The sequence below is a fragment of the Sebastes fasciatus genome, chromosome 19 (assembly GCF_043250625.1).
Source record: "Sebastes fasciatus isolate fSebFas1 chromosome 19, fSebFas1.pri, whole genome shotgun sequence".
In the NCBI taxonomy this organism is placed as follows: Eukaryota; Metazoa; Chordata; class Actinopteri; order Perciformes; family Sebastidae; genus Sebastes; species Sebastes fasciatus.
Window position 1 is genome coordinate 16686485 of NC_133813.1, and position 27510 is coordinate 16713994.

At 39.9% G+C, this 27510-nt stretch overlaps 1 protein-coding gene across 5 annotated transcripts in view; it reads left to right on the forward strand.

The window, feature by feature from the left end:
• The window catches only part of palm2akap2 (PALM2 and AKAP2 fusion), a 100649-nt gene that overhangs the window by 23589 nt on the left and 49550 nt on the right, over positions 1–27510 (forward strand). For all 5 annotated transcript variants that reach the window (XM_074618269.1, XM_074618270.1, XM_074618271.1 and 2 more), the window contains 4 exons: positions 3923–4003; positions 9711–9832; positions 26317–26431; positions 27389–27410. In XM_074618269.1, coding sequence (XP_074474370.1) covers positions 3923–4003; positions 9711–9832; positions 26317–26431; positions 27389–27410 — 340 coding nt within the window. The remainder of the gene's footprint in view (positions 1–3922; positions 4004–9710; positions 9833–26316; positions 26432–27388; positions 27411–27510) is intronic.

Sequence of the window (27510 nt, forward strand, 5' to 3'; positions counted from 1 at the left end):
TTGATATGACTACTTTGGCATTGTCATCGCCAGAGTCCATATCTGGGATATCTGGATCTCTTGGAAATCCTTGAGGGAATTTCAGGAGGGAATTCCCAAAGGGAAAACTTTTGACAGTGCTTTGGGAACAATGGGACATTTTTCCGGGGGGTTTTCGTGTTATTAATTCACATGTCAATATATTTTTTCCGAACTGCTGTTTTTGTCATGAATGCCTTCACACAGAATGCGAATATTGCACGCCAAAAAGGCAATGTAAGTTGTTGTTTTTTTGTTTTTTTTCAGAACAAGGTTCATTTTCAGAGCTTTTGCACTGCAAATAAAGGCATCCACCAATCACGTTATGCGGAACGGTTTGAGTCGCGCCTATATTTCCGAAAAAACAACACGGAGGCTACATTGTCCGAACCAGGACGTCAAACTTTATGACTCCTTTCAACCTGGACAAAGGCAGCGCAGACCAGATCCACTCCTTCCGTTCTGACCTTTCACAGTAAAAGCCCTAATAATCGCATACGAGTGTGCCGCATTTTAGTGTTGTTTATCGTGTGTGCGTGTAAAGGCCTTAATGCTTGAGTCTTGACAAATTAGACTGTGTTCATACAACAGCACTACAGCAACGCAATGGTTGTGTTCGTCAGAGATTTTGCTAATGCTAAGTCTCAATTAACGCCAGGACACCACACAGTGGCAGGATTGTACTACAGATTTCACAATAATTGTCTTCTCCGTGTGAGACAGAAATGGAAATTGCTGAAAAGTATGCTGCAAGGTATCATACAGTACCTGTACTGTATGTTTGAATGCATTTGATTGGCTAGTACAGTGTGTTGCAAGATTATGTTGCATTGCCCTGCAAAGAGCCACTGTCAGCTTTTTTTTACCACACTCCCCTCCTTTTGTTTAGTGATTGTTCCACATCCCTCTGCGGTGGGCACCCCCACTGCGTTGCCTCAAGTAATGAATGTGGAAACTGAGTTATTTGTCGCAGAGCTGTTGTCCTTTAGGACAGTTTATTATCAGCCTCTGATATAAACTATTAGATGTATTATACAATACTGTGTTTTAAGCAGAGAATACCCATTCTACACAACTTGCCTAAGGCGTTGATGTTGATATTGTATTAGTGTCTTCTATCTGTGCGTACAAATTTGTGCCTGTGACTGTATTTGCTTTTGTGTGTTTCGGTGGGTGTATATTTGCGTGTGTGTGTTTTGCCCATTCCTCGACCACATGTCCTTAACAGTCCTCGACATCTGGTGACCATATCTCAGCTCGGGCTCTTTGACTGTACCTCAGAGGCCATGGGAACTGCTGCTGTGTAGGCTGCTGCGGTGTGTGTGTGTGTGTGTGTGTGTGTGTGTGTGTGTGTGTGTGTACATGTGTGTGTGACGGAGAAAGAGAGAGAGAGATGACCTCAGGTTTGGTGCAGATGTTTTCACAGCCTGTGTGCAGCTTTGTGACGTGTTCTCTGAGCACGAGTTCTACTCTTTTCCATTCAGTTATTTAGGCCTGTGGTTTTCGTGTTCGGAAGGATCTTTGTTTTTCCTGATTTTTATAGAAAGATTAGATCTGTTTAAACGTATTTGCACACTTTTTTGTGATACGCATCAAAAAGTTGTCTATTTCTTCCAAAAGACACTCGCTCACTATGGGTTACCAGAAACGGGGTCATCTGGCGATTCTGAACAAGTCCTCTTCATACCTAAATGACAAAATAGGGGTTCCCCTATAGCTTAGGGATAAAGATGCAGACCGTGAAACACAATGTCAGGTGCTTTGTTTGTATTCCCATCCCAGCCTCATTTCCTGTCATCTCTCCACTGTCTGTAATAAAGGCTTAAAACAACCCAATGTGACCATTATAAAAACACTTCATGTATGAATTATTTTTGTTATATGATCTTTTTCTGGGATGCAAAGAGCAGTTTCCGGTGTCAAAGTCAGATCCTTTGAATGCCCAACCTTCCACCCCAGCTTCATCCCTATAGGGTAGTTGCCATCACGCTATTGCCTTTGCTTCTGAGAGGCAACAGTCATTATTCACACAACCACAACCAAGTTACGTTCCCATACAACAAAAATTATTAATGAATTATTACAGATTGTTTTTGATCACAAATACGTTAATAATGAAGGTCCGTGGAAATCCGTGTAGGGAGAAGGTCGGGTCGGTGGATGTTTCAACAACTATTGGACTTTGGCTCAGGAGACCGGCTATTCATGTCCTGTATGAAACAAAAAGTCAACCTTATTTTAATCATAATGTTTTTTTTACTAAACCTAAAAGTTTTGTTGTGTTTTGTTTCAATTTCGTATACTCATTTTAAGCCAAACCATGATGTTTTTTTTTTAACTAAACCTAACCAAGTAGTTTTATTGAGTTTTTTTGTTTTGTTTCAATTTTACAACGTTAACCACGCGTTTGCGACTGTTTAAAGCTGCAACCATAATCCAGGAGACAATACGTTTCTCCCCTCGAAATGTAATTGAGAATGCAGTTTAATTGTACAGGATCATAATTTTTGTAGGAGACAGGGTTGCCACAACGGGTCGCTTGTCGGGAAAATGTAAACATATGCCATATAAAGTGTTGGAACAGACAACCGATGATGTAATTTTTTCTGGTGAGAACAGACTTTCAGTAAAAAGGTAAAATAAAAATGTAGAGAAAGTGCTGATTGATTTTAATGCAGATCAATTCTTGAAGTAAATATCTGTTAAATAAAACAAGCAGCGAAACAACACTTACAGTGGAAATAATGATTTTGCACAAGTCCTTTTTACCCAGAATTTATTTTTCTGAAGCAATATTTAATTACATTTTCTCCTGTTTTCTATTCTATTCTATGTTTCTTCTATGCCATGTTGTTCAGCTCTGTCCTTTCCGAGATGTGGTCTACCGTTGATCCACATTTTGGGGTTTTCCCTGATGGTTATATTTAGCCGACAGGAAACGTCCCAGAAATCCTTGTTCTGCACCCACTGAGAGAGAGAGAGAGACACACTTACACATCTACAGTATCTCATGCCCTTCAGCCCTAAGCAGGGTTGTACTGGGATCTGCTTTGTTTATATTCCCAGGCATTTTCGTCAAAGTGAATTCAAAGATAGTGACCTCAGTCTGTTCAGGATTTTTTTTTTTTTCAGTTTCAAACCTCCCACTCACCATGCGCCCAGCCCGGCCTCCGAACATCAGCCTCATTCATCTCCACATGAAGTTGAGGATTGTTCTCCCCACCTCAAGTTCAACCTCAGCGTCATTTAGAGGCTTCAAAGCCTAATCCGTTCCCTTTAGATAGCCTGTGACCTCTGACCCCTCACAGTCCTCGATAAGCTCTGACTTCAGACCCCTCTAATACTTCATTTCTTTGCTGCTTACACCCGGAGTCAGCGTAATGAGATTTTGTTGTTGCACTAACCATGGAATATTTCATTTTTATATATCCTTTAGAAAACATATTCTTAAATAGGAACCCCAGCTTTAGAGTTGCAGCCTGTTTATATATGTTAATGTCTGATTTTCCTCATTACTCTGCTGTGTTGTTGAAACCATAGACAGGAGAGAAACTTGGATTTAGCTCTGACATCACCCACCCAGTAGACTAAACAAGACTGCATCAGTTTAATTTGAGTTGTACATTATACTGTATAAGAATCCATTAAGTCTCTGCTCACCTTTAAATTGAATGTATAAAAACCTTAATTGGCCCAGAGGGATCTCGTCTTGCCGATGATGAGCATCAACATTAAAACACTCAATCAATACAGCAGCCTGCATTAGTGCATCATCGCGCTCAACTTCTTCAACTCACTCAGTGTTTTGTTTTTTCCCCGGACAATAAAAACAAAACTACTGACGGTATAAATCTAACCTGTTCTGATTTTCCTCTCTTCTGTTTTGTTTTTTTTTGTCTCCCAGGAGAAGCGAAAACGGCAAACTGAGATTGAAGACAAAAGAGGCCAGCTTGATGACCTGGTGGTACAACTACAGCATCTCAAGGTCGGTTTGTTTGTGTGTTTGTGTGGGCGAGGGTGTGGCACGCGCATGGTTAAGATGTGGTTCATTTCAAAGGATATGTAACCACTGTTCCTATGGTGGTAAATTTAGTCAATTATAACTGACCACACAATCAAATGTTAGATGAACTTTGTGAAGGACTGATGTGTTGATAAATCCGCAGCCTCTGAGAAGTGCTGCGCCAGAGCGCAGTGCCGTTACACCTTGATCTCACTCAGCAGTGTCAGTAATAGAACTGGTGTAAAGTCTTTGACTTTACACCAGTGAAAGGTAAAGCTCCTATCTCTGTTTATATATATGACACATTCTGTACTTGTGTTATTTACAGCTGGCCTGAATAACATATTTACTGTTTGATCAACAACTGGACTGAACATTGCAAAAGTCTGGGCTACTGTATGTGAGAGATAAGAGAGGAAGCATTGCTTAAGACTCAAGGTAACAGTTAGTTTAAGGTCAGATATTGAGTTTAGTGTTAGATTAGAATGAGGTCAGTGTAAAGGTGAAGGTAAAGTAGGGAGTTCAGGTTAGGGTTACAGGTTGGCGGATGAATGGAGTAAATGATGTTGCTCACAAGAAGCTTGTGTGACACTCATCCATCTCCCTTTATCCACTCAATCCCTATTTCTTTTTCTCCTAAGCACAGTTCTTGCCTTGACCCCCTAAAGTTCATATAGAGAGTTAAAGAGACAGAGTGCTCTCAAAGATGCAACATATGCCTTCCTTTTACAGTTTTGTTCTATGCTGCTATTACATGCATGTGTGTTTAATTACTTGCGAGCACGGATAAATGTGTTTCTGGCTGACAGGTAGCGGCTCATTCCATCGAAACATCCAAATCCCAGAGCTCCCGGTGTGCAGGACTGTTAAGACTTTCCCTTGGCCAAGCAGAGCAGATTTTCTTCTTTCCACAAAAACACTCAAATCCAAACACGCATAAACATACCCCCCCCCCCCTAATAATTACTGCCAGCCGCTACTGGTAAGCCAAGATTGTGTTTCAAGTAAACATTGATTTGACGTTCAAGTGCGTAAACGGGGAAGCAAACTGCTGACAGATTGTGAGTTTGAAAAAACACGAACAGGTTTTTACAGACATTAATTTATGTGGCGTTCTTGAACCTTTCAACCAATGAAGAGTCAGTCCCTTGACCTCGCACGCAAGCTCAGAAAAACACATGACCGGACCATGTCAGGTGGAGACACAGCAGATATAGGCATCCTATACATTTTGATGACTGATGCGCTATGTGACGCCCCTGAAAATACATTTCTGTTTCCTCATATTTTTAGAATATATGCGTAGAGTAAAATGTGAGTTGCACTTATTGTTCGGAAAATCCTGCAGCCCTAAATGCTGCCCAGATGCAGGGCGGGTGGGGGGAAACGGCTGTGGGTACGCCATTATACTACAAATATGTATGGTAGCCAGTTTTAATATTTGCAATAAAAATACATTCCATGCTCTAATTAGAGCCTTTAAACACACTTGGCGTGAACAACTCCTTTAATAAATACGTTACGATTCCTACATGCCGCTGTTTTCCAGCATTTAACACCCACTTCTGGAAATATGGACAAGAGATTAACATTGATTAAAGCCATGCATACACAGTGTGTATTTGGCGCGCAACCATTAAATGAAGGTTAAGCTGTATAGTACGCAGGTTTGAGTCCATATATCAGCTGCAAAACATACATTCAAACTAATCTCACTGGTCGGGTTAGAACTGACTCAGCAATGCTTAGATTTGAACCTGAAAAGTTTATCATTTTGCAACTAGAAATGTTGTATCAGTAGATACATATGACTTTTACATTTCCATGTGTGTGTGTCTTTGTGGTGCTTTACATTCTGCTAGGGTTTTTTTTTTTTTTACTTGATTTGGGTTATTCTGCATGGAAAGTAATAATCATAATATGATGTTAACTGATGACATTTAAAACCACTGCAGTCACTACACTTTGCTAGCTTGTGTTGTTTTATTCAATCAATACTGCAGTGGTGGAAGAGAAGTATTCAGATCCTTTACTGAAGTAGAATCACTAGAATACCACACACTGAAAATACTCCGCTACAGTAACAGTTTCTGTACAGTACAGAAATATGCTCAAATCATAACATGGCAAACTCAAGCCTAACAGGCAACAACAGCTGTCAGTGTGTCAGTGTGCTGACTTGACTATGACTTGCCCCAAAACTGCATGTGATTATCATAAAGCGGGCATGTCTGTAAAGGGGAGACTCGTTTGTTACCCCATAGAATCCATTTCATTTGAGGTCAGAGGTCAAGGGACCCCTTCTGAAAATGGCCATGCCAGTTTTTCCTCACCAAAATTTAGTGTAAGTTTGGAGCGTTATTTAACATCCTTCCTGACAAGCTAGTATGACATGGTTGGTACCAATTGATTCCTTAGGTTTTCTAGTTAACGCGTTATTGTCGCGTTAACTTTGACAGCCCTAGTAATTACATGCTGCATTTTCATAACTGATAATAACTCAACATCATTAAGACAATGTCCAGTTAAAAAAAAAGCTTTTCTGTTTTACACACTCGATGCCTGTTGTTATTATTATTACTTTGGACATTTTATGCCTTTTATTAGATAGCTGGCTGTAGGGGGATGACAGGAAGTGAGGGGAGGGTGGAACAGTTCATGGTTAGTGCCTTCACCCCCAGGCCACCAGATCGCCCCACTTGGTGTCTGGTAGCTCCTTCCTGCAGCACAGGAAATGATGCAACTTTCAGCTTTTTTATCGATCCACCATAGATGAACAAAGAAAGGAGCATCACCTGCAGATCTCAAACTCAAAAGTCCAAAAGGAAAAAGCCTCATCAGTTATCATAACTATGTGAGATCGTCTGCGTCTCGTATCTATTCCCTTTGTGCTTCCTATGCTCCCCAGGGACAAATTAAAAGAAGAAAACGCATATCATCTAAATGCGCCCTAACCTAAACATGTTGCTCTGTCATCCTCTGAGCTAAACAGGGAATGGAGCCTCTACAGAGCCGGTGTTACCGCTGCTCTGTTTAGTTTTCTCGCACACAACACCAACAGGCTTGAACTCCAGATGTAATCAGCATCTGGTCACACAGTCCCATTTAATGGCCATTACCTCTGAGTGCCACACAGCCAGGCAGCATGAAGCAGGCTTTGTAGTCTCCTCTCCAGAGACGTACGTAGTGGCCTGGGAGAGGAAATGGAGACTGGAGCCCAGAGATGTTGATAAGGACCTCTTGGCTGCGCGATTCAGGCCTCTCAGAATGGAGGCGTTGATTTGGAGTCTGGGACCATGTAAACATCAGGATGATTTCAGACGGAAAGATCTACCCAGCATTTTCTGTTGAAGCCTGGTCTCCTCAGTAGATGTTTGATTTTCTCTCTGGAAGTTATGCATGTATATCTGTTCAAAATTTCAGTTTCTGATGAATAGCATAGACCTTCTAAATCTTCCCTTTGAGAGTCAAGCTCAGAGCGGTTGTGTGTCAAAGCTCAACAGGAAATGGAAAGTCTATTAAACAGCGTGAGAGAGAGCAGAGAGCGGGCTGGTTCTCAGAGGAAACAACTGGTCAATTATTTGACACAACTTTATTTAACACTGTTTGGTTGACTGCTGAAATGCCCCAGAAAAAAAACTTTATTTACATAGCAATGATGCGTCTTATCTTTGCACAGTGGTACTTTATTGATAAAATTCCACAGGGGGGGTCAGAGGTCAAGGTCAGCTACAGGCCAGCTGGTTGAATGATGTTTGCTTTGCCTCACACACAGAATAAGAAGAAGCACATTCATTCAGTGTAGTTGACAAACAGGTTATGCAACCTGAGTTTAATTCGAAAATAATTCTGCCTGACAACTCTGAATGCACATGATCTGTGTGAGGTGAGCTTGGCTTATGTGGGTGTGCAGCAGTCGCAAACAAACAAACAAACAAATAGCCCAGCTGCCACATTCTGACAGCAGGTGGTAAAATGCTTTGGAATAAATTTGTGTGCTGTTAATTGTCAGCTCTACGACCTAGAGCCAAGCAACAGTTTGACAGCAAACATCCAAAAGGTGAAGCTAAGTGTTCCCGCTCGACTCTGTTGTGGTAACAAAACAGAGTTGCAGACAGAGACGGGACATTGGAGACGTAAACCCACGCATCTCTGGCAAACATTAAGGGAAATGCAGTAACCCGTGTGTGATGAGATGATTGGAACTTTGTTGTTTTAGTGTATTAAACGCACCGTGATGCAGAGAAATAGTTAAGAGATCTAAATCTAGATTGTACATCTTGTTAACATAGACATTGTGCTTTTATCAGCTCATTATCAGGACATTTGTGCGTGTTTGACAAAGCTGAAGACAGACCTGCTAGAAAGAGAGAGTGAGAAGAGGCATTAATATCATTAGCTTTGTTAAATGTCAATGAACACGGCCACTGTTTCTCTGGCTTATTAACATCAGACGAGTCCATTCAAACAGGAAAGAGGTAGTGTAGAAGTATGGGGGACAGAACCTGTCGAAATAAAAAATAAAAAATACCACCGCCAAAATCATAAATAAATAAATGACTGGATAAATAACTAAATATGCCATTAAAGGAACCAAAATAATATAAAAAATAAATGTAGCCATTTATTGATTGATAAAATGTGACATAAATTGCTATTTGCTTCTTTATTTATCTTTGTATTACTTTCCATCTTCTATTTAATTTTATTTATTTATTTATTTATTTATTTTATTAACTTTTAAATGTATGTATTTATTTTAGATTTATTTTTACATTAATTCATCATTAAATTTTATTTATTATTTATTTCTGCATGATCTTCCCATTGCTTTTCCCCCCTATTTATTTCCCCAAAGTTATTTATTTATGTACTGTTTTCTTAATACATTTCCTTTAAAATTTCTTTGTGCATTAATGCCTCATTCAATGTGTGTCACGGGGTCTTTAGGAGTTTATAGATTGACTATATGCTAGCCAGCTAGTTATTAGAGAGGAGAAGGCTTACAATTATACGTTATCAGTATATATTGTTTCCCTATCCAGAGAAGTTCTACCTCTGAGGAATGATTGTGTAACAAAAACTTCCATCAATCTCATCACACAGAATCTAAAAGAAAAGCACACGTTTCCCAAATGAAAGCACAATGCAGATTATTTGTAATTTAAAGAAAACAAATGTGCTAAAGTTCAAGAAAGACAAGCCTTTGTTTGTGGATGTATAACTCCATAAGAGTTTGTATGACACCATAGGCCAATGTAAGTGTGTATGCAACAAGATAACTCGCTATATAACACGAATTACTGCGGTCCTCTTGGCCTGATGGCATTCACGTTTAGCAAAGAGTGTTTTCCTAGTAACAGCTGAGTTTAGAATCTATCTGCGTGTATGTGTGGGCCTACGTGTTTATTTGTTTGTTGTAGCTGTGCTTGGCAGGCATCTCACAAATCTCTCACAAATTAGTTTCCATAATGGAGGTCCACTGGTTGTTAATGATGTCTAAGAATATCACAACCAGGCAAGAAAAGAAGTGCTATTTGAAGAGTAGTATGGTGTTGCTGTAGATCTGTAACAGTCTGATGGGGAAGAATTTTCTCTAAATATGAGTTGCTGAGCTGAGGAGGAAGACCTCCAATATGGCTACCAGAATTATGTAACATCACCTAACGTGTCTCTGTTCCCTCCTCAGTCCAAATCCATGCGTGAGCGATGGCTCCTCCAGGGAATGGGAGTGGAGGAAGAGGCGGTGCGGCGGAAACAGCTGGAGCAGGATGAAGAACAAGGGAAGAGGCTGGAAGACATAATACACAGGTACACTAATGGACGCCACGATGTTTCGTCTCCATGCTAATTTTGGCGTTGCTGATCAGGTCTGACGTACAGAGAAACCACAACAAAAGTCGACACATCTGTTTTTGTTACTACACATCTGCTTCTCCGTCCAACACTGTGTAGTCGTCAGTTTTGACTGAATTTAGTTAGTTTGACTGAATTTTTTTATCAGCTGTTTGGCTTTCAATCCAGTCTTAAAGGGATAGTTTGAGTGTTTTTGGAGTGGGGTTGTGTGAGGTACTTATCCATAGTCAGTGTATTACCTACAGTAGATGACGGTTGTGTACGCCCCCAGTTTGGAGAAGCAGGCCAAAGTACCAGCACAGGAGCAAAGCAACGTACTGCTGTGGACGAGGCCGGCATCAAAACGTATTTTAGTCACCTAAAAGAATTAATGTCAGTTTAAGTGTACGCTATATTTAGAATATTTTCACCACTTTACCTTGCCGTCAGACAGCCCTTTCCGACGGGTAACTGAAGCCGTTGTATCCATCTATGCTCTCGCCAAAGCCATCAGACTCCATTGAAAAAGCCTGTAATTGAATACTGAGGTACGTAATACACTGAATACGGATAAGTACCTCATACAACCCCACTTCAGAACATCCGAACTATCCCTTTAAATCTAGTCCTCAGTTCTGGGCCTGGCACAGATTTAGTACATCCTATCCATATGGTCCAAATTGGAAATACTAAAACAATGCGACTACATCGGTAACATAGAGTATGCACTGCATGTGATCCTACAAATCAAGAAGTGGGACACTAGATAGCTATATCAAACACTGACGACAAACAATAGCATGCTTTAATTACATCAGCCATATTTGAAGCATCGAACCAGAGCCCCAGTATAGAGCTCTAATTTTGTGCGACTATATGTGGCTCGACACAAACACACTCATAGTGTACAGTGGTTACAACACACACACACACACACACACACACACACACACACACACACACACACACACACACACACACACACACACTGTAACTGGAGAAGTATTGGAGATGTGGGGGTTCTGCAGGGCCGCTCTGGAATCTAGCAGTTCTGTAACCTTAGAGCAAAAATCTACATTTTTCTCGTGCACTGGTGTGAAAACAAACACCAAGAGCTACTATACACATCTCTAAAAACAGATACGACAAGAGCCGACAGGGAATGAAGAAGGACAGATGACGAGGAAAATAAAAGGTGATATTATAGAAAGTGAGACTTGGAAGGGAGAGAACAGGGGAACTTCTAAAGTAGAAATAGAAAGATACAAGTGAAAGCAGCAGGGCGTAAAGGAAGAGAGTGAGATATTGAGAAGGTTGAAAAAGGTGGGGGAAAAAAAAGAGTGATGTGATTCTGTGGGCACTTCCTGCGTTTGTGTCTCCGGGAGGAGCTTCCTGATTCCCATCAAGCATTGCTGTGAGATAAGTCACTCATTCCCCCAATGAAGCTGGGGCATGAGATCATCATTGCTATGAATGAAGTGCCAGCCAGCTCTTGCCATCCTTGCTTTGTATTCTCGGCTGTGAGTGTTCTTCATTTGCAGGGTGTGAGAATTGTCTTCTCCGAGACAGAACAAGCATTTCAGCGTGATGTTTTTATATTTTTTATATTTTTAGGGGCTGTCCACAGGCAGTATGACGGAGAAAATGAATTAGATTTATCCTGAAGTGATGAATTAACAGTGAAAGCTGATGTGAAATTAAATGAATGTGCCCACACGTTCCTACATCAGCAGTATTTCTGTTTGTTTGCATATCACCACATATGTGTTCATGTACTGAAAAAGGTGTGAAGATGTTTGGCTGCGGCCCTGGAAAAATGCTGACTTTGCCAAATAATGTATGCATGGACAAGAACGCCCTTGAAAGATCATGCAGGAAATTAAATGTGAAGAGGAAAAGCCTCTAAAATGGGATTTTTCCCTGGTGTGTTTTTGGCAAGACAAATAGCGAGAACACAGCCTAAAGCTGTAGAAAACTACTGGCACCGTGCAGCAAAGAGTAGAGGAAAATGTGACACAGAATAGTGGAGCGGAAGGCAAGGCAGAGAGAAGTTAATCAGCAAGCATGCAATGCAGATTTATTATTTTATAGTCCATGTGTTCAAGTGATGGAGGGATCAAAGCAGGCTCCGTAAATTTGGCTCGTGGAGAGGCTCCGGGGGTCAATTTGGCTCCGCCTCCTCATCTATCAAATCTGTACATGAAAAGACACTCTGTTAGTCAGCAGCTACTGTAGCTTATCACCACCAGCGCTGGAATAACATCAACATCATGCGGTCGTCACGAACACCAGGATAACATTCGCTCTGGTGTAAACAGAACAGCTGTGAATGGTCAAAGAGAGAGCATTGTAGACCAAAGTACAGTTGAGATTGTGGAGCCGCTTTCGAGTGAATCACTTCATTCAGCTGCTGTTGAATAGACTTGCTGTCTGATAATCATTTTTCAAAGAGGGGACACGATTGTAGTTTGTGGTTTTAATTACTTACGAAAGCAATTAAAACCACACAGATGAGTAAATTACCGTGCTACGCTGTCATGTGTTTTTGGTCTTGAGCGCACAGTGTGGCCAAATCCTGCTTTATTTATTTATAGACAGGCAGCAGACAACCAAGTAAAGTAATACTAAGTTTGAAAGTAAAAGTCTTTCATAAAACGAAAGCTTCAGTATGCACAACCACAAAACCATCCATCCACCATTGATTAGAAAAATGCTTCACTTTCCCCGAAAATGTTTGACTAAGTTGGTGGATGCTTTGTGATACAACTGTCTCTGCATATACTGTACATCAGTTCTATCCATATTATATCCATTATCATCTTAAAAACCAGCCACACTCACGCGCCGTATGTTCTGCTTCACTGGTTCCCAACCTGGGGGTCCCAACCCCCATTAGAGGTCGCCAAAGCTTCACGAGGGGTCGTGAGGCCTTCTTGATTTTAAGGGGTGTAAGACAACTTTTTTTTTTTTTTTAAATATACAGTTGGCCTATATCTCAGCAATTTAATTTATTTTGAAATCTATTATTATTATTATTATTATTATTATTATTATTATTATTATTATTATTATTATTATTATTATTATTATTATTATTATTTAAGATATAAACTTGAAAAATAGAAAATTTAATAACTAATAGAACAATAGCTGAGCTTCAGGGAGAAGAAAACTGAAACTGAAAACTGAATTTGTCAAAAAGGGAGCCTATTAAGTATGTATGATTTTTAGAAACAAAAAAAAAATACATGATACTGACAGAGATTTTTATTAAACGTTCCTAAAAAGTAACACGAAAACTCATTTCTGATGCAATTTTCACAGGAAATAATCTGCTCAAAATTCATCCAAATTGCTCATTTTACACAAACTCCCTGCAGTTATTGTCTTCACTATTTGGGTTAATTGTACGGTTTACCAGTTCTTCTGTACTGTACTCTTATGCATTGAATGTAATATAAAATATCCATGAATATATGTCACTTAGTCTGGGGGTCGTCAGTTTACTCAATGATAGAAAAGAGGTCCCTTACAGCGAGGGTAGGCAGAATATTTTTGCCATCATTGGGCAAAAATTCCATAATATCATTTAAGCATATTGTAATTCAAGTGTTCTGAGAGAAAACTAGACTTCTGCACCTTCTCATGTCTCTGTTTTCAGGCTTTAAAAGTCTAATGCGTGACTGGAGACTTTGGCCAATCACAGGCCATTTCAGAGAGAGAGCGTTCCTATTGGCTGTTCATTCAGCGGAGGCAGCTGTCAATCTCTCGCAAACTCTGATCACGTGGTCAAACTAGGCAGCGCTGATCAAAATACGAATCATTATTCTGCTACTGTAATGCCTATTTCTCACCTCAAATGTTTTCAGAAACATTTTGATCGGAGTTTATGAGTGATTGACAGCTGCTCAGAGACGACAGGCTCCAGATCAGCTCTGATTGGTTGTTTTCCTCCGGTCTGTGAAATCTTGCCGATGCCATTAGGAGCACCAGAGGACACAGAGGCACATGATTTTTTTTTTTTTCAGATTACTTGTCTCATGCACTACAGTCAGGATATAGTGACCGTTTTATAAAAAATAACTTTTTTTAAATCATATTTGGTCCAATTCTACCTACTGCTGCTTTAAGGAAAACGTTTGGGAATCACTGTTCTAGTTCCTATTCTCCACAGACCCAAAGTTTTGCAAGGATCTGATAGCCTGGCATTTTTCTTGCGTGTTTATGCATACGCAATGCAGCAGAAGCAATGCTCAAGCAATTGCCATTTTCTACCAGGGTCTCAGATGTGTCCTGAAACATTGCTCAAAGAGGAGCTCAGCTGTCTGGGATTAAATCCTCAAGAAAACAATCTTCTCCGGTGGGTGAAATAAAGTCACAGAGCACATGTGTGGGAGTCTTAAGGAGTGCCTTCATTCACACAAATCCTAAACCTGAAACCCTTTTAACTATTTTACACAAATAACCTTAAAACATCAATCTTAGGAGGATCTAAATTATGAAAGACTTTTAAAAAATGGTAATTTCTTTGAGTGTGATGTCATGTTGTGAAGAAGGTTAATATGTTTTGAACGGGAGGACACTGAATGACAGCCCACGCCTGTGTGTATGTGCATTTCAGACAGAGGGTGTGGCATCTATAATTACACTCTGTGGGACACCATCCCAGAATATCCCACAACCCGGGCAACCAGAGTCCTTCCAATACTGATAGGGACAGAGGTGAATAGTTGGGACGAATGTGGACACTGCGTTATCTGTGTGTGCTTGTGTGTGTGTGTGTGTGTGTGAGAGACCGAGAGACCGAGAGAGAGTGGGAGACTAAAGACGTATAAACCTGGATTAGGGTGGAAACTACACCTACCTCAAGCATTTCTAAAATAGATTCCTCTGTCTTGTAAAAGAAAGAACAGAAGCCTAGTTGTCTTCTCCTTCCCACTTTTATGGCTCCAAGACTTAATAACTAAATGCACTGGTGGACATTTTAATGACAGAAAGTGACAAAGACGAAGGCGGCAGCTCTTTTATGGACGCTCGTATCGTTTCATGTACTGGAGGACACATAAATGAGAGTGAAAGAAAAGAGGAGGAACAGCTGTGTCTGTCTTCGGAGGACAACCGTAGTGCTACTGTGCTTTAAATGCATGAAGAAAAAAAAAAAAAAAAGAACAAGCGTTCCTTCAGATTATCCATACGATTATGCAAACCGACTGGAAAAACGCATAAAAAACAAAGACATAAGGACAACAGCGGCGTCTTTGTGTGGTGTTGAAAGTGCTGCTTGCTGTTGACCAATCACATAAAGTGAAGGGGGGGAAAAGGGCGAACAGTGCAATCTTTGTACAGGCTATTTCATACACATACCTATTGAGCCTGGAGAGCACAGACAGAGAAAAAGAAAAAAATAGAGGCAGTCAGTCAGTTTCCCCCCTGTCGTAACCCAACTTGAGGGAACACACAAAGCGACAGAGCGATCAAGAAATAGCAGCCATTGTGTGCATGAGAAGACGCTTACTTTGCAGAGCCCGGGGAACAAACAGACAGAAATGAGAGAGTGTGGCAGCAGCAGTGGTGCTTTTACAGATATCCCTATCATTACATGGACAGGCTAAGTAAACAGAGAGAGGGATTCCAGACAGCAAAAGGCCCTCTCACAATGTGGCACTGACCCGACCCGAACCGTACCCACACCATGCTACTTTTGGATTATTGCTCGTTTCATTTTGATGTAGCCATCATTGTAGGGGAGCGGTGTGGTTTTTTTTTATCCGGCGTGCCTTGCCAAAGCTGTAGGACAACTCGTGAGGGGAGCCATTAAGAGAAGTTTTGTTTTGTCTTTTCCAGAAATCGGAAAGTGTAGGATTATTTAAGACGTGCAAGTTTGTATTTCAGTTATATTTTGCAGCTTTGATAAAAAGTGTGCCACTGCAGCAAGATGAGCCTATGCATTTGCAATACATTAAGCCCTTCATGTATTATATTCAGTGGGCAACTCTGGGTCTGAAAAGTGAAGCCAATGCAGAAGTGCCTTAAACTTGCATTCTTTCTAATAGCCAGCAGGGGGCGACTCCTCTGGTTGCAATAAGAAGTCTGATTGTATAGAAGTCTATGAGAAAATTATCCTACTTCTCACTTGATTTATTACCTCTGTAAACTTTGTAAACATGAGTTTATGGCCTCAATCACTAGTTTCAAGTCTTCTTCAATACAGCATGATGTTCATTTAGTAAATTATGGTTCCATTTAGAGTCAAATAGACGATGAAAAGCTATGCTTTAGGGCGTCGCTACCTTGTGATTGACAGGTCGCTACCACGGCGTTGTTCGGTCTGGGAGTTGTTTGCGTTTTCGTCTCAGAACTTTAACCCTTTCACAGTGTGTTTTCAGTTTATGAAAGTTAATTATAACCTTTTTGGTCACCTAAACATGTCTTATTCAGTGTTCGGTTGTGCTTAGCTCCACTCTATCGTGTCACTTTTGGTTGCAAAAATACAACATGGCGACGGCCAAAAACCAAGATGGCGACGGCCAAACTCGAGGCTTCAAAACAGCAGTCCACAAACCAATGGGTGACGTCACGTTGACTAAGTCCACTTCTTATATACACTCTCTGGTATTTACCTATACATAAACATACCTAAACATATACTTATAGTGCTAAAATGGTCCTAAATCAATACTAGAGTACTTCCTTTTTTATGAATAAAGCGGTACACGAGTTGAAGCCGTTGAAGCAGCAGCGCTGTGTGTGCGTTTTACCAATCAGCGATTGTCATCCCTGCAAACTCCACCCTCGCAAGTTCCTGTTCAGAAAGTACAACCCCTGACCAGGGCCTTTTTGGGGGGTAAAAATGCTCTGTAAAATGTCCCTGGAACTTAATTTAGACCCTGGTCCCTGCGGTCGAAACAGGGTAATATACCCTAATCTTTTTAACTATATTAATAGGGACTGTAAGTAGGGTCTAAATTATATATAATATAATATGTAATAATAAACGAGACTTACCTTTGGGGAGAGCCAACTTAGCTTTCTCCCCCTCGGCCCACTTTTCATGCTAAAATAATCTAACCAGCTCCTGGCTAGAGATTATGACTTTTTATTACATGCTATACTTTGACTTTATGACTTTTTTCGTCGTACTATACTATGACTTTTTTATTTATTTTTTTCAACATAATATACTATGACTTTTTTATGACTAATTTGACACACTATACTATGACTTTTCAATGACTTTTTATGACATATTTACCGAACAGACATGAGAGTGGTATCTATCTTCTCATCTAACTCTCTGCAAGAAAGCAAATAAGTGGATTTCCCTAAATGTCAAACTATTCCTTTACATTTATTGGTATCATATAGCCACATATTCATACAGTGATGTCTTTTCTTTTCTCCTGTTTATGTAGGCTATGTGTACCAAGACTATTAATCTTAATTCCCCTGCTAAATCCTGCGGCTGCAGTGACCTTATTTCTCTAGAGGAAATCAATAAAGTTTCATCTAATCTTGTCTAACTATCAATCAATTACTGTATGAGACCAGAAAACCTCTGTTCTAAGATGTGCTGCAGATACAAATGGAGACTCTGTACAGTACTGTAAGATACATGAGGTCCAACAGGCAATCTGGCAGCAGCTAACTATACTTACTGCAACAAGCCCGTTGAAGTGCCCTGTATCGTGTTACATAACGTTCTAAGAATATTTGTGTTTTTCCTCACAGTGGCAGTTTGAGAGCACATAGTTTTTAACTGACCAGAAAAAAAAAGTGCGAGGCAGTCCTCATTTCTAAGCTTATCAGAAGTGGTGAAAACAAACTGCAGACTCCTAAATTGTACCTAACAAAACTGCTTCAAAGTCATTGAATTTGACACAGTTCAGACCAAGACACTGGATTTAAGAGCATGACACGGCAATGATTCATGTTGGACATTGTCTACTGTAGATACAGTCAGATCTGTTTCAGGTCAAATGTTACAATAAACTTGGTGTAATAACGCACTAGGTTCATGTTCCACATCTCCAAAAACCAAAACCATTTAGCATGTGGTATCCATCTTGATGTCAAAACAAATCTGTGTGTGTACAGAGGAATGAAAAGGTACTCCGTCACGGCCATTTGCTTGAACAAAGAAACACAAATGTCTTGCCAATCCTTGGGGACACTAAAGGAGTGTTTGTGAGCTGGCTTTTATCTGTGCACGCCCTCCTTTTGGGTTGATTTTACAGTCTTATAATATAAGCCTATTAAACTGTTGCTCTCATTTAAAGTCAGTCCAAGCGAGAATGTCAGCTACGTGCATAAAATACACAGTAAATTCCCTGGATGGACAACTTGCATTAGACCCTAAGGGTGCATTTAGTTTGAAGCTAACTAAATTCCAAGTTCCAAGTTTGCTATGTAAAGATTTGGAGTAGATTAGACTAGAGTAATGTCTACCTGAGCAGAGAATGAAGTCATCTCCCTCTGTTTGTGTTGTAATTCGAGCTTCTCTATGCTTTGTTTAATTTAGCACCTTTACTGTTAGAGTAAAGACCCTGACACACCGGCCGATGGAAAGTTTGCCGGCCTAGTTTTTGCCGTGTGTTCCGCACCGTCGGCTCTAGTCGGCCTGTGTCGAAGTTTTTCTGGACGGTTCAGCATGTTGAATCGGCGGCGGAGCACGTAGGTGAAAGAAATCTCTCAGATTGGCTGTTCAGCTTAAACGAATCAGTGCACGAGAAGAGAAACGGAACAGGCGGCCTTCGTCGCAGCTAGTTCTTTGATGTCGTCTTGGTGTGTCTGTGCCTCATGATTGTGACATTATAGGGTTAAGATGTATTTCATGAGAGATGAAACAAATTTTGATAATTGATTAATCACTTCAGTTGTTTAATGTAAGCATTTCTTGGTTCCAGCTTTTCCAATGTGAAGATTTGCTGCTTTTTATCTGTTTTCATACTATTATAAACTGACTTCACCTTGAGCTCTCAGAAACTGTGACAAACTTTTTTTTTGCTATTTTGTGGACTTTTCATAAATTAAACCTCAAGTGATTAAGTAAAAAATGTTTTACAAAAAGATAGATAAATCAAAAAGAAAAAAAGCAAGATTCAGAAATCACTAATATTTACATAGTTATGCTTCTTTCATGGGAGTCTCCCAGCCTCAGAGCATACAGTGCTTTCAATGTTATGAACAGAGGCCTTTAAGTGTAATACAACAGCGCTTCTCAAGGACTGAGCTGGGACTCAAAGACAGCTCTTCTAACAATCAGATACTGAGATATTATTATTCAACCCTCTACTGAATGGGTTATTATTAACACCTGCCTGAGTCCGTTCACTATGAGAAGTGCTACCTTAGCTGTATAAGTGCACGTAATAACAGAGGTGAAACATAACAGAGTGCTACTTGTTTGTAAGTACTGACATTCATAGTTTTACTCCTCTACATTTCTAAGGGAAATATAAGACTACAGCATTTATATCAGTGGTTCCCAACCTGGGTTCCCGGCATCCCTTAGGGGGCACCAAAGATCACAGAGGGTGCACCAGGATTTGTCTGCTCTGAGGTTGTCCAAATTAGATTCTCTCATGTATAACTAATATTATAACACACTTACAGGCTAATTTATACAAAGTCTGTATATAAAACTATTTAAAAAGATATAGATTTGTTTGATACTTAGTAGCAAAATCAAACAATTCATATTTGTTGGCATTTAGCCTTTCAAAAACAACATTTGTATTTTCTCTCCCGCTTAACGTGGCGGTCTACCAGCAGTCTGACAGCAATATAAATTATATTTATTTAAGCACAATACCCAAAAAGCTATTTTGGCTCTAACACTGTTATAGTAAATTAATTAAGTCGTTACCAAACGAAATATCATTTTATGTATCTACATTCGCTTGACGTCACCACTTTATTTATGTTGACAAAAATGACAAGTTATATTCATTAAAGAAAGTTGATTTAATAAAAAAATACTAACTAATATGATACACTGAATCACTGTATTCAAATTGAGGATTTTGTTTGAGGATTTGTAAATTTTTTAGGGTGATGACAACAAGTAGGGGGGCTTCAAGGAAAGTAGGTTGGGAACCACTGATTTATATGACATGTATCTGATCTTAAGTATATTATAACACAGGAAATATTAAATTATAAGCATATTAAGCCATGGAACTTCTGCTGCTACTTCTAATGGAGTACTTTGAGTGTATAGATTAGTATCCATTCTGCTTGCCCTTGTCATGTTGCCTACAGCACAACATGTACTTTGCCTCATTGTATACCCTTTAAACTGTAAATAATGGTAGAGGTTAAGACTTGGTACAGAGATAGAAAGATATGTATAATTTATCTTTAGTTTTGTGTGAGAACAAGGACGGTAAATCATTCATGATAAAAGTAGGAAGGAACAAAGAACCATATGCGCTCCTTATCTGTTTTTATGTCACTCTTCACATCCTGTTTGTGATCTGGAAGGCAGATCAGCACTGAGGATGGAAACAGGAAGAAGCAGACTACCGTATGACAGCATATTATATTATATTGTGTCAATGTGCCTGCGTGTATTAAGAGTACGGTTAGGGACAGATTGCAGATACATGATATACAGCTCTGATCATTGACTTTGACTGATGAGCTGTAGGTTGTGTGTAGTAATATGGTGTATTGTTCAGCTAAGCCTGAAATGTAAGCCAGCAACTTTAGTAAGGGCTTTTGAAGATGTTGGCACATAATGGAGTGTCAGTGGCCTCAGTGTTGACTTTCCTTTTGTTTAGCTTCACCATGATTCATTGTGCCAAATTGTGTTTATTGATTTTGAATGCGGTTGCGGTTGAATGCGGAGGCCAGTGATGTTCATTGGCGTTGTAGTGTTAAATGTGATAAATCTTCACAAATCAAAGCTGCTCTTTTTTTGGAAAGCTTTAATGTGATCTGTGAAAGGCTAGTGCTAGAAGAAGTGGTGAAAAATGAGCCACATCAGAGGAGCATTTGTCAAAAATGAGCAGTATATAAACATTTAATACATGGTTTATAACTCATTATATTGTAAGCAGATATAAGGAAATTTTTTGAGTTCATCAGCGTACAGTGTTTGTCTGTACGCTGACAAACACTTCTATCATGATATAGGTAATTTCATATCTCTAACGATATATATATCGAGATATTGCTTGTTTTCTAGTAATCAAATAAATAAATAGACTATATGAAATAACCACATGGTAAAGCATATATTTCTGTATACCCCTGTATGAATTAAATGCTATTAAATTAAGAGTATTTTTTCATTTTAAGAACTTGAGTGCATAATGAACATAACAGCTTTAAGTGAAATTATAGAGAAAAAATAAATAAATGTAAACCGAGCCTATATTGCGATGGAAACAATATAGAAAAATATATACAATAGACATTTTTATATACATCGTCATATTGCCCACCCCTAATTTGTCAACAATTATAACTTCTCCTGTGAAGACATATTTTACATTAATGCATCTGTGTTTGACTATGTTGTCATTCATTATCTGTTTATCCACCAGCCCCCAACATATAGATGGATGACCACAGAAGGAGTTATAGCTGTTGACAAATAAAAAATTGTATTTGCTTACAACTACATTATTATCATTAAAGGTTAATATACTGCTTATAAATACTAAATAACTTATAAACTACAACAAACCCAGTGTAGTTTTTCTTTTCCTTTATCTTAACTGAGTGTGACAGGAAAAATGAGCAGAGAACGAACTGCCCTATATAGATTTAAACTTCAGCTACTTCCCTTCATGGACTGCTTGGAAAGACGATGGTTCTTAGGCTCAGCCCACTAAGGCTTTCCTCAGCCAATCAGATTTGTTCACCCTCCAAGCAGCTCAGTGTCTTGAAAGCATGCTAGAAAACCTCCAGGAGAAGAACTGTACCTAGACAGCTCCGACACACACACAGCACACACACATACAGTATCATGTATAAATAAATCCAGTGTGTGGTTGGACTTCCTCTCTTATTCTGTCCGTCTCTGTATCTCTCTGACAGTCTGTGTGCACATCTTTTCACATGCACAAACTACTCACACATCCACCACACACACAAAACCAGATGTCTGCTCTTCCTCCTTCTGTATGATGTGGAAAGCAGTTGCTGCCCACCCAGGCGTACCCATGGCAACAGGCCTGCGGTTGGTTGACAGGGCGGGACGGTGACATCACCGCTCTCTTTCAGGATTGCCACAGAGATAGTAACTCAGCCAGACGCAGAAGTATAAGGAGAGGACGAGGAGGAAGTATAGAGGGGAAGGAGGGACAATGTGAGGTCATGGCCTTCATGAAAAAAAACACGTAAGCCAAAAATCAGGTTGATTAGGTGTTTAATAGAGGTGTAGTTCTGCAAGTCTAGACTTCTCTATAGCTGTTTATATTGTGTAGTATTTAATTATGTAACATAGTGCAGGCACTGGACTATATGAGGAATAAAGAAGGTAGAGACACTGAAGGAACATCTGGTGCTATTAATGTGTTTGTAGACTCCATTCATAGTAGGATTTGATACCGTACGAAAGGTCAAGAAAACAATCCATCCATCATGTTATTTCTTCTTTCACAGTTTTGATCACCAGAGGGCGCCAGATACAAATATGACCGGTGCCAGGATGTTTCTCTTTGCTCTTTTGCACATGAGCTAAAGACCATACAGGGGTGGTAGACACATTCAAAGACACAGTGATCTAATCCACTCAAATAGTCCTAAAGGAAATTTTTGAAACTTCATTGAGAGACGTGTCGATCCAACTAGGTTGTAGTTTGCCGTGGATTGCATTATGAGGTATATATTATTTGTGTACTGTGCAACTATTTGCCTTCCTCATTTCATACTCACTTAGTTTCTACCTTAGTTCCTACCCTTGTCCATATCCACTTCTTACAAACCCTTTCTACCTTCTGTCTTAGCTACTCAATATTTTATTTTTATAGTGGATGAACTCATCAGACACAGTATGAGTCCCTACAGGAGTATAACAGTGATATTAGAGTGTTTTTCATTAGCTGTGACCGCTCATACTCACATAGAGGATTTAGATTAGATCATAAATTAATTTATAATCACACGAATGACCCGTCTGTGAATATTCCTAACATTTGTCTTGTAGGATATTCCTTATAATGCAGGGTTAGTATTGATGTAATAGGATGAGGAAACCTATGTCCTCCTACGGTCACAAATCTCCCGTCTTGCCCATTTCGGCATGACCTCATGCGGCTTACAGGAAACAGAAGTAAAATCCATTTCCCGCCAGAAAGGGAAAAAAAGGAAATGAGACAGGGAGGAGCAGGGAAGGGTAGCCACATGAGAGGCAACGGGGTACAGACATTTGTCGTGAGAAAAGTGAGGGTAAAACAAAATGCTTGCACTACAAACTGACTGTTTACCTGCATTCAACCAAAACCTGCTCGAACGTGATTGGTCAATATTACTCAGACTATAAACCAGAACGCTTCCGCTACCAAAATCGTGTCCCGTTGCTAAATGCAGAATCTGTTTATAGAGTTTACTACACCACAGACTGCATGGGTCGTGGCTGCTATGGTAGTCGACCAGTCACACGTTGCATAAATCAAAGTATGCTTGCAGTGATTGGCTGTGAGCAAAACCGTACAAATAATTTTTTTTTTTTCTAGATCTGAGTACAAAAAGGATCGAATGCAAGTATCGTTTGATTGGAGAAATTTCAATACTACTTGGTACTGGGTTTTTTTCGTTTGATACCTTAGATATGTAATACTGATACCCAGCACTAATTATAAAAGACAATACACTCTGATAAGATGCTGGCTCTCTTCAGAATTTAAAATAGCATTCGTGTATTTGTTACTTTCTTGGCATAGCAAGACAATACATTGTTGTTTTTGAACGCATGTCCTTGAATCGTCTGATGTGAAGTTAACACTGAACCCTCCTGAACTGTGCTGATTATTTTGATCCAGACAATGGCCTAAGGTTACAGTTGCATAAGGCCGATTTTATGATAAGACACTGCTATGCTCTGTTCAGTTTTCCGATGCAAACAAGATTACATATCTAAAGTAGGCTAGTGATAACGTTCTGCAGAGACAAAAACGCATTTGTGCGACAGATGCAGACAACAAAAGCCTTACTTCTTACTGCAGAACAAACCTACTATTATGGCTCCAACCCAATACACCACAGCCTCTGCAGTGTGCATGCTTACTGCTCTGCTGCACCCAGGTCTCTCTTGATCTCGATGACATTACCTGACTAAATACATGTTATACCGTATAAATGATAATACACCATTTGGCTAAGATTTCTATGGGCATGTTTACGAATGAAGAAGGGTCATCACAGTCATCAAAGCTTTGAAAACAGGTATTTCTGTTGGCACAGTACAGTCTTCAGGTAGCTGTATAACATCCAAACATCACACCGCTGAAGCTGAACTTGAGTAGGAAGGAACACTGGCAGATGGTGAAGTGATGAGTGCTGACTGTGTGGATGTGTTTTGTTAAACCTCAGCGATCAGAGCCAAAGCACCAGGTTTTTTTGGCAAACGTTATAGACACAATCTTTGATTTTTGTTTGGGCCAAAAATCAAAAATGTCCTCCCCTGCTCACTGTTGATATTTCTGTAAACTCAACACATTTGAACTTGGCCTATTCACGCGAACAACCTGCACACTGTGTGTTCCTCTAAACTGCTTCAGATAAACTGTCTCTCAAATGGTAAACAGTCCGGTCAGGACAGCGTGTACTAGTGCTCGTTCATGGTCACTGACGCTGATATGAACATATTTTGCGGCATTGTTATGAACCTCAATGTCTCTTTTACACACGAGCGCTCGCACACACTGACGCACAAAATTCCTTGAGTCCCAGTGGAGTGTATTCTGAAGTATTGTGAGTGCTGGCAGAGAGCGAGGAAGCAACCCTGGTCCTCCTCCCTGACTGCTTCCTAGTATTGTTGCTACATCCATGTCTTAAATGTCCACGTGAGCGTGTGTGTGTGTGTGTGTGTGTGTGTGTGTGTGTGTGTGTGTGTGTGTGTGTGTGTGTGTGTGTGTGTGTGTGTGTGTGTGTGTGTGTGTGTGTGTGTGTGTGTGTGTGTGTGCGTGTGCGTGTGCGTGTGCGTGTGCATGTGTGTCTACATTGGCTTATTTAGGTGCAGTTTCGTGAATGGTAGTGATGTCTTGAGACTGTCCTCGCCAGATAAAAAGGCAGAACTGGTTGTATGGGCATTCTTAGGACTTCTTAGACTGCAATATTGGGCTGGCTGCTTGAAATCACACTCAGAATTCAGCTCCGATCAGGATTTAGATGGTTACTTAGACTTAGACTGCATATCATGACGTCTCACACCCTTTTTTATGGCATCAAATAACTAATTAAAACCAAACTTTTCAGAAAAATGAACACTTGAACATACATCAGCGTGATAAGAACTACCTAAAATGACAGAAACCATCTTTGGGAAAAATGTATTTGATGTGTACTTTGACTTTTTAGATCCGACACATGCCCCATTTGCTAACATGGAGGAAGCTTTATGATCTATACTGCAACCAGCCACCAGGGTTAGGGGCGATCAAGATGTTTTGGCTTCACTATTGGGGAGCTGTCATGTCGTCCATCTTTATATACAGTCTATGTGTCAGACTAATCTCAATGAACAACTCGATCAGGATAAACTGCATACTGAATTATTGGGTATTGATCGCCATATATGTCACATTCTACTAGATTTGTAAATAAACAATGAAGTTGCCTCAGCAAATGTTAACGTTTATTTATTTACTTTTTTTTCTCTAAGCTCTAAAACCATTTTTTAATTTGCAATAGACCAATTAACTATTAGACTATAACCTGCTGATGGAGATTTTCCCATCAGGCAAAGCTCTCGCCCTGGTGGCTGTCCATTTTAGTTGCCGATCTCCCTGTTATGTCTGGTCATTTCATGTGTTTGGAGCATCTGGTTTATATTCAGATAAGATTTACAGTATATGCTTGGAAAGGCTGGTATAAATGCACCCAGGAGACACTGAGAAGGCACTGAAATGTGATGGCTTAAACCAGGTGATCTGAGACATATTTTAAACCAGATGTTATACTGGACAGTGCGGTGTGAATGCATGTATGTATCCCTCTGCAAGCCACATCCTAAAGAGGAAATATGTAGGGCGGGCATGCATTGTTGCACATCCAATTACCGGTAAATACATAAGCATTTTTAGACACACAAAATAGCAACTGACTTTCAGACCAGCTAACCGTAGACGTCTCTACGTCTTTTTCAGCTTGTTTGAGAGTTTCTAATATTAACCTTTAAGCTGTGTTTTCCAGAGCACTGTTTGTCTGCACATGGCAACAAACTCCTTCTTTCTGCAACTTTTTCCAATATAATGAGAGGAAATGACCTCCTGTATTTTTTGTGCTTGCAGGTTAGAGTCTGAAATCGGTACACTGGAGAGTGAAGAGTCTCAGATATCAGCCAAAGAGCAGGTTCTACGGGAACGTCTGAAAGAGACGGAGCTCTCGATAGAAGACCTGCAGAAGGTATGAGAACATGAACAGTCCAGAACCTTGTGTGAGCTTTTTTGTGGTGCTTGGAGAGCTACAAATTGCTGGCTTTGAAAAAACATCTGCTAATACTGAAATCATTCTGAAGTAACTGGTTGGTACTGACATTACAGTACAGTCTGTTATCAGTTTCTTGTTTAAAGGAACAGTGTGTTTTTTTACGTTACCTGAAGGCCACCGTAGTTCTCCAACACGCTTGTGAAACTGTGGTAACGTGAGCATTAAAACCGCGGTACCACCAGCCACCATCTGACTTCCGTTGCTCCTAAAGTAGTGTTATTATGGTAAGGATGGCCTTTGAGCTAGCCGAACGATGTTACCACGGTTTTGGAAAGGGAGGAGTGAGCAGAAGGGGTTGCAATCTGCAACCACACCACTCACTAGATGACGCCAAATCCTACACACTGTCCCTTTAATTACATTATAATTGCCATGTTTTTTTTTGTGAGAGCAAATAAAACACAGTGAAAATGACACGGAGTCTTGTATAGACTTTGCTGCTAATTAAAAACACTAGTGTGCTGCATATAAAATGAATGAACTTTGTGTTTACAAAACAGCAGTTAATCTTTAACTGCATTGTAAAGCAATGACTAGAAATGCACTTGGCAGGCTGCAATGTTAAAGGGGGGGCAGCACTCAAGAAGTCTTATCATTGAAATTAGCTTTTCAAACATAAGTAGTTACTTTTGAAGTAGAATACTGTCTCTAATCTAGCCTTATTCTAGCGTTATTACAGAAATTAGTGTTGATTCTTACATGATTTCCAAGGAACAAAGCTCTGAAATATGTCATTATTACATATGTACCGTACTCTGTTTATAAATAATAATATTACATAAAGCCTGCAGATCATGATTATTATACAAAATCCAAAAAAAAAATATCCCCCTGCTATGGCTCTTATGGATTTTTCTCCTGTCTGTCTTTCAGAGTCTGATGACCCAGAACCGAGGTATGACACACACACACACACACACACCAAAAACGCACAAACACACCTCATTGGGATGGTGTCCTCCCCTGAGTTATTGTTGTTTCCTAGCAGTGGGGTC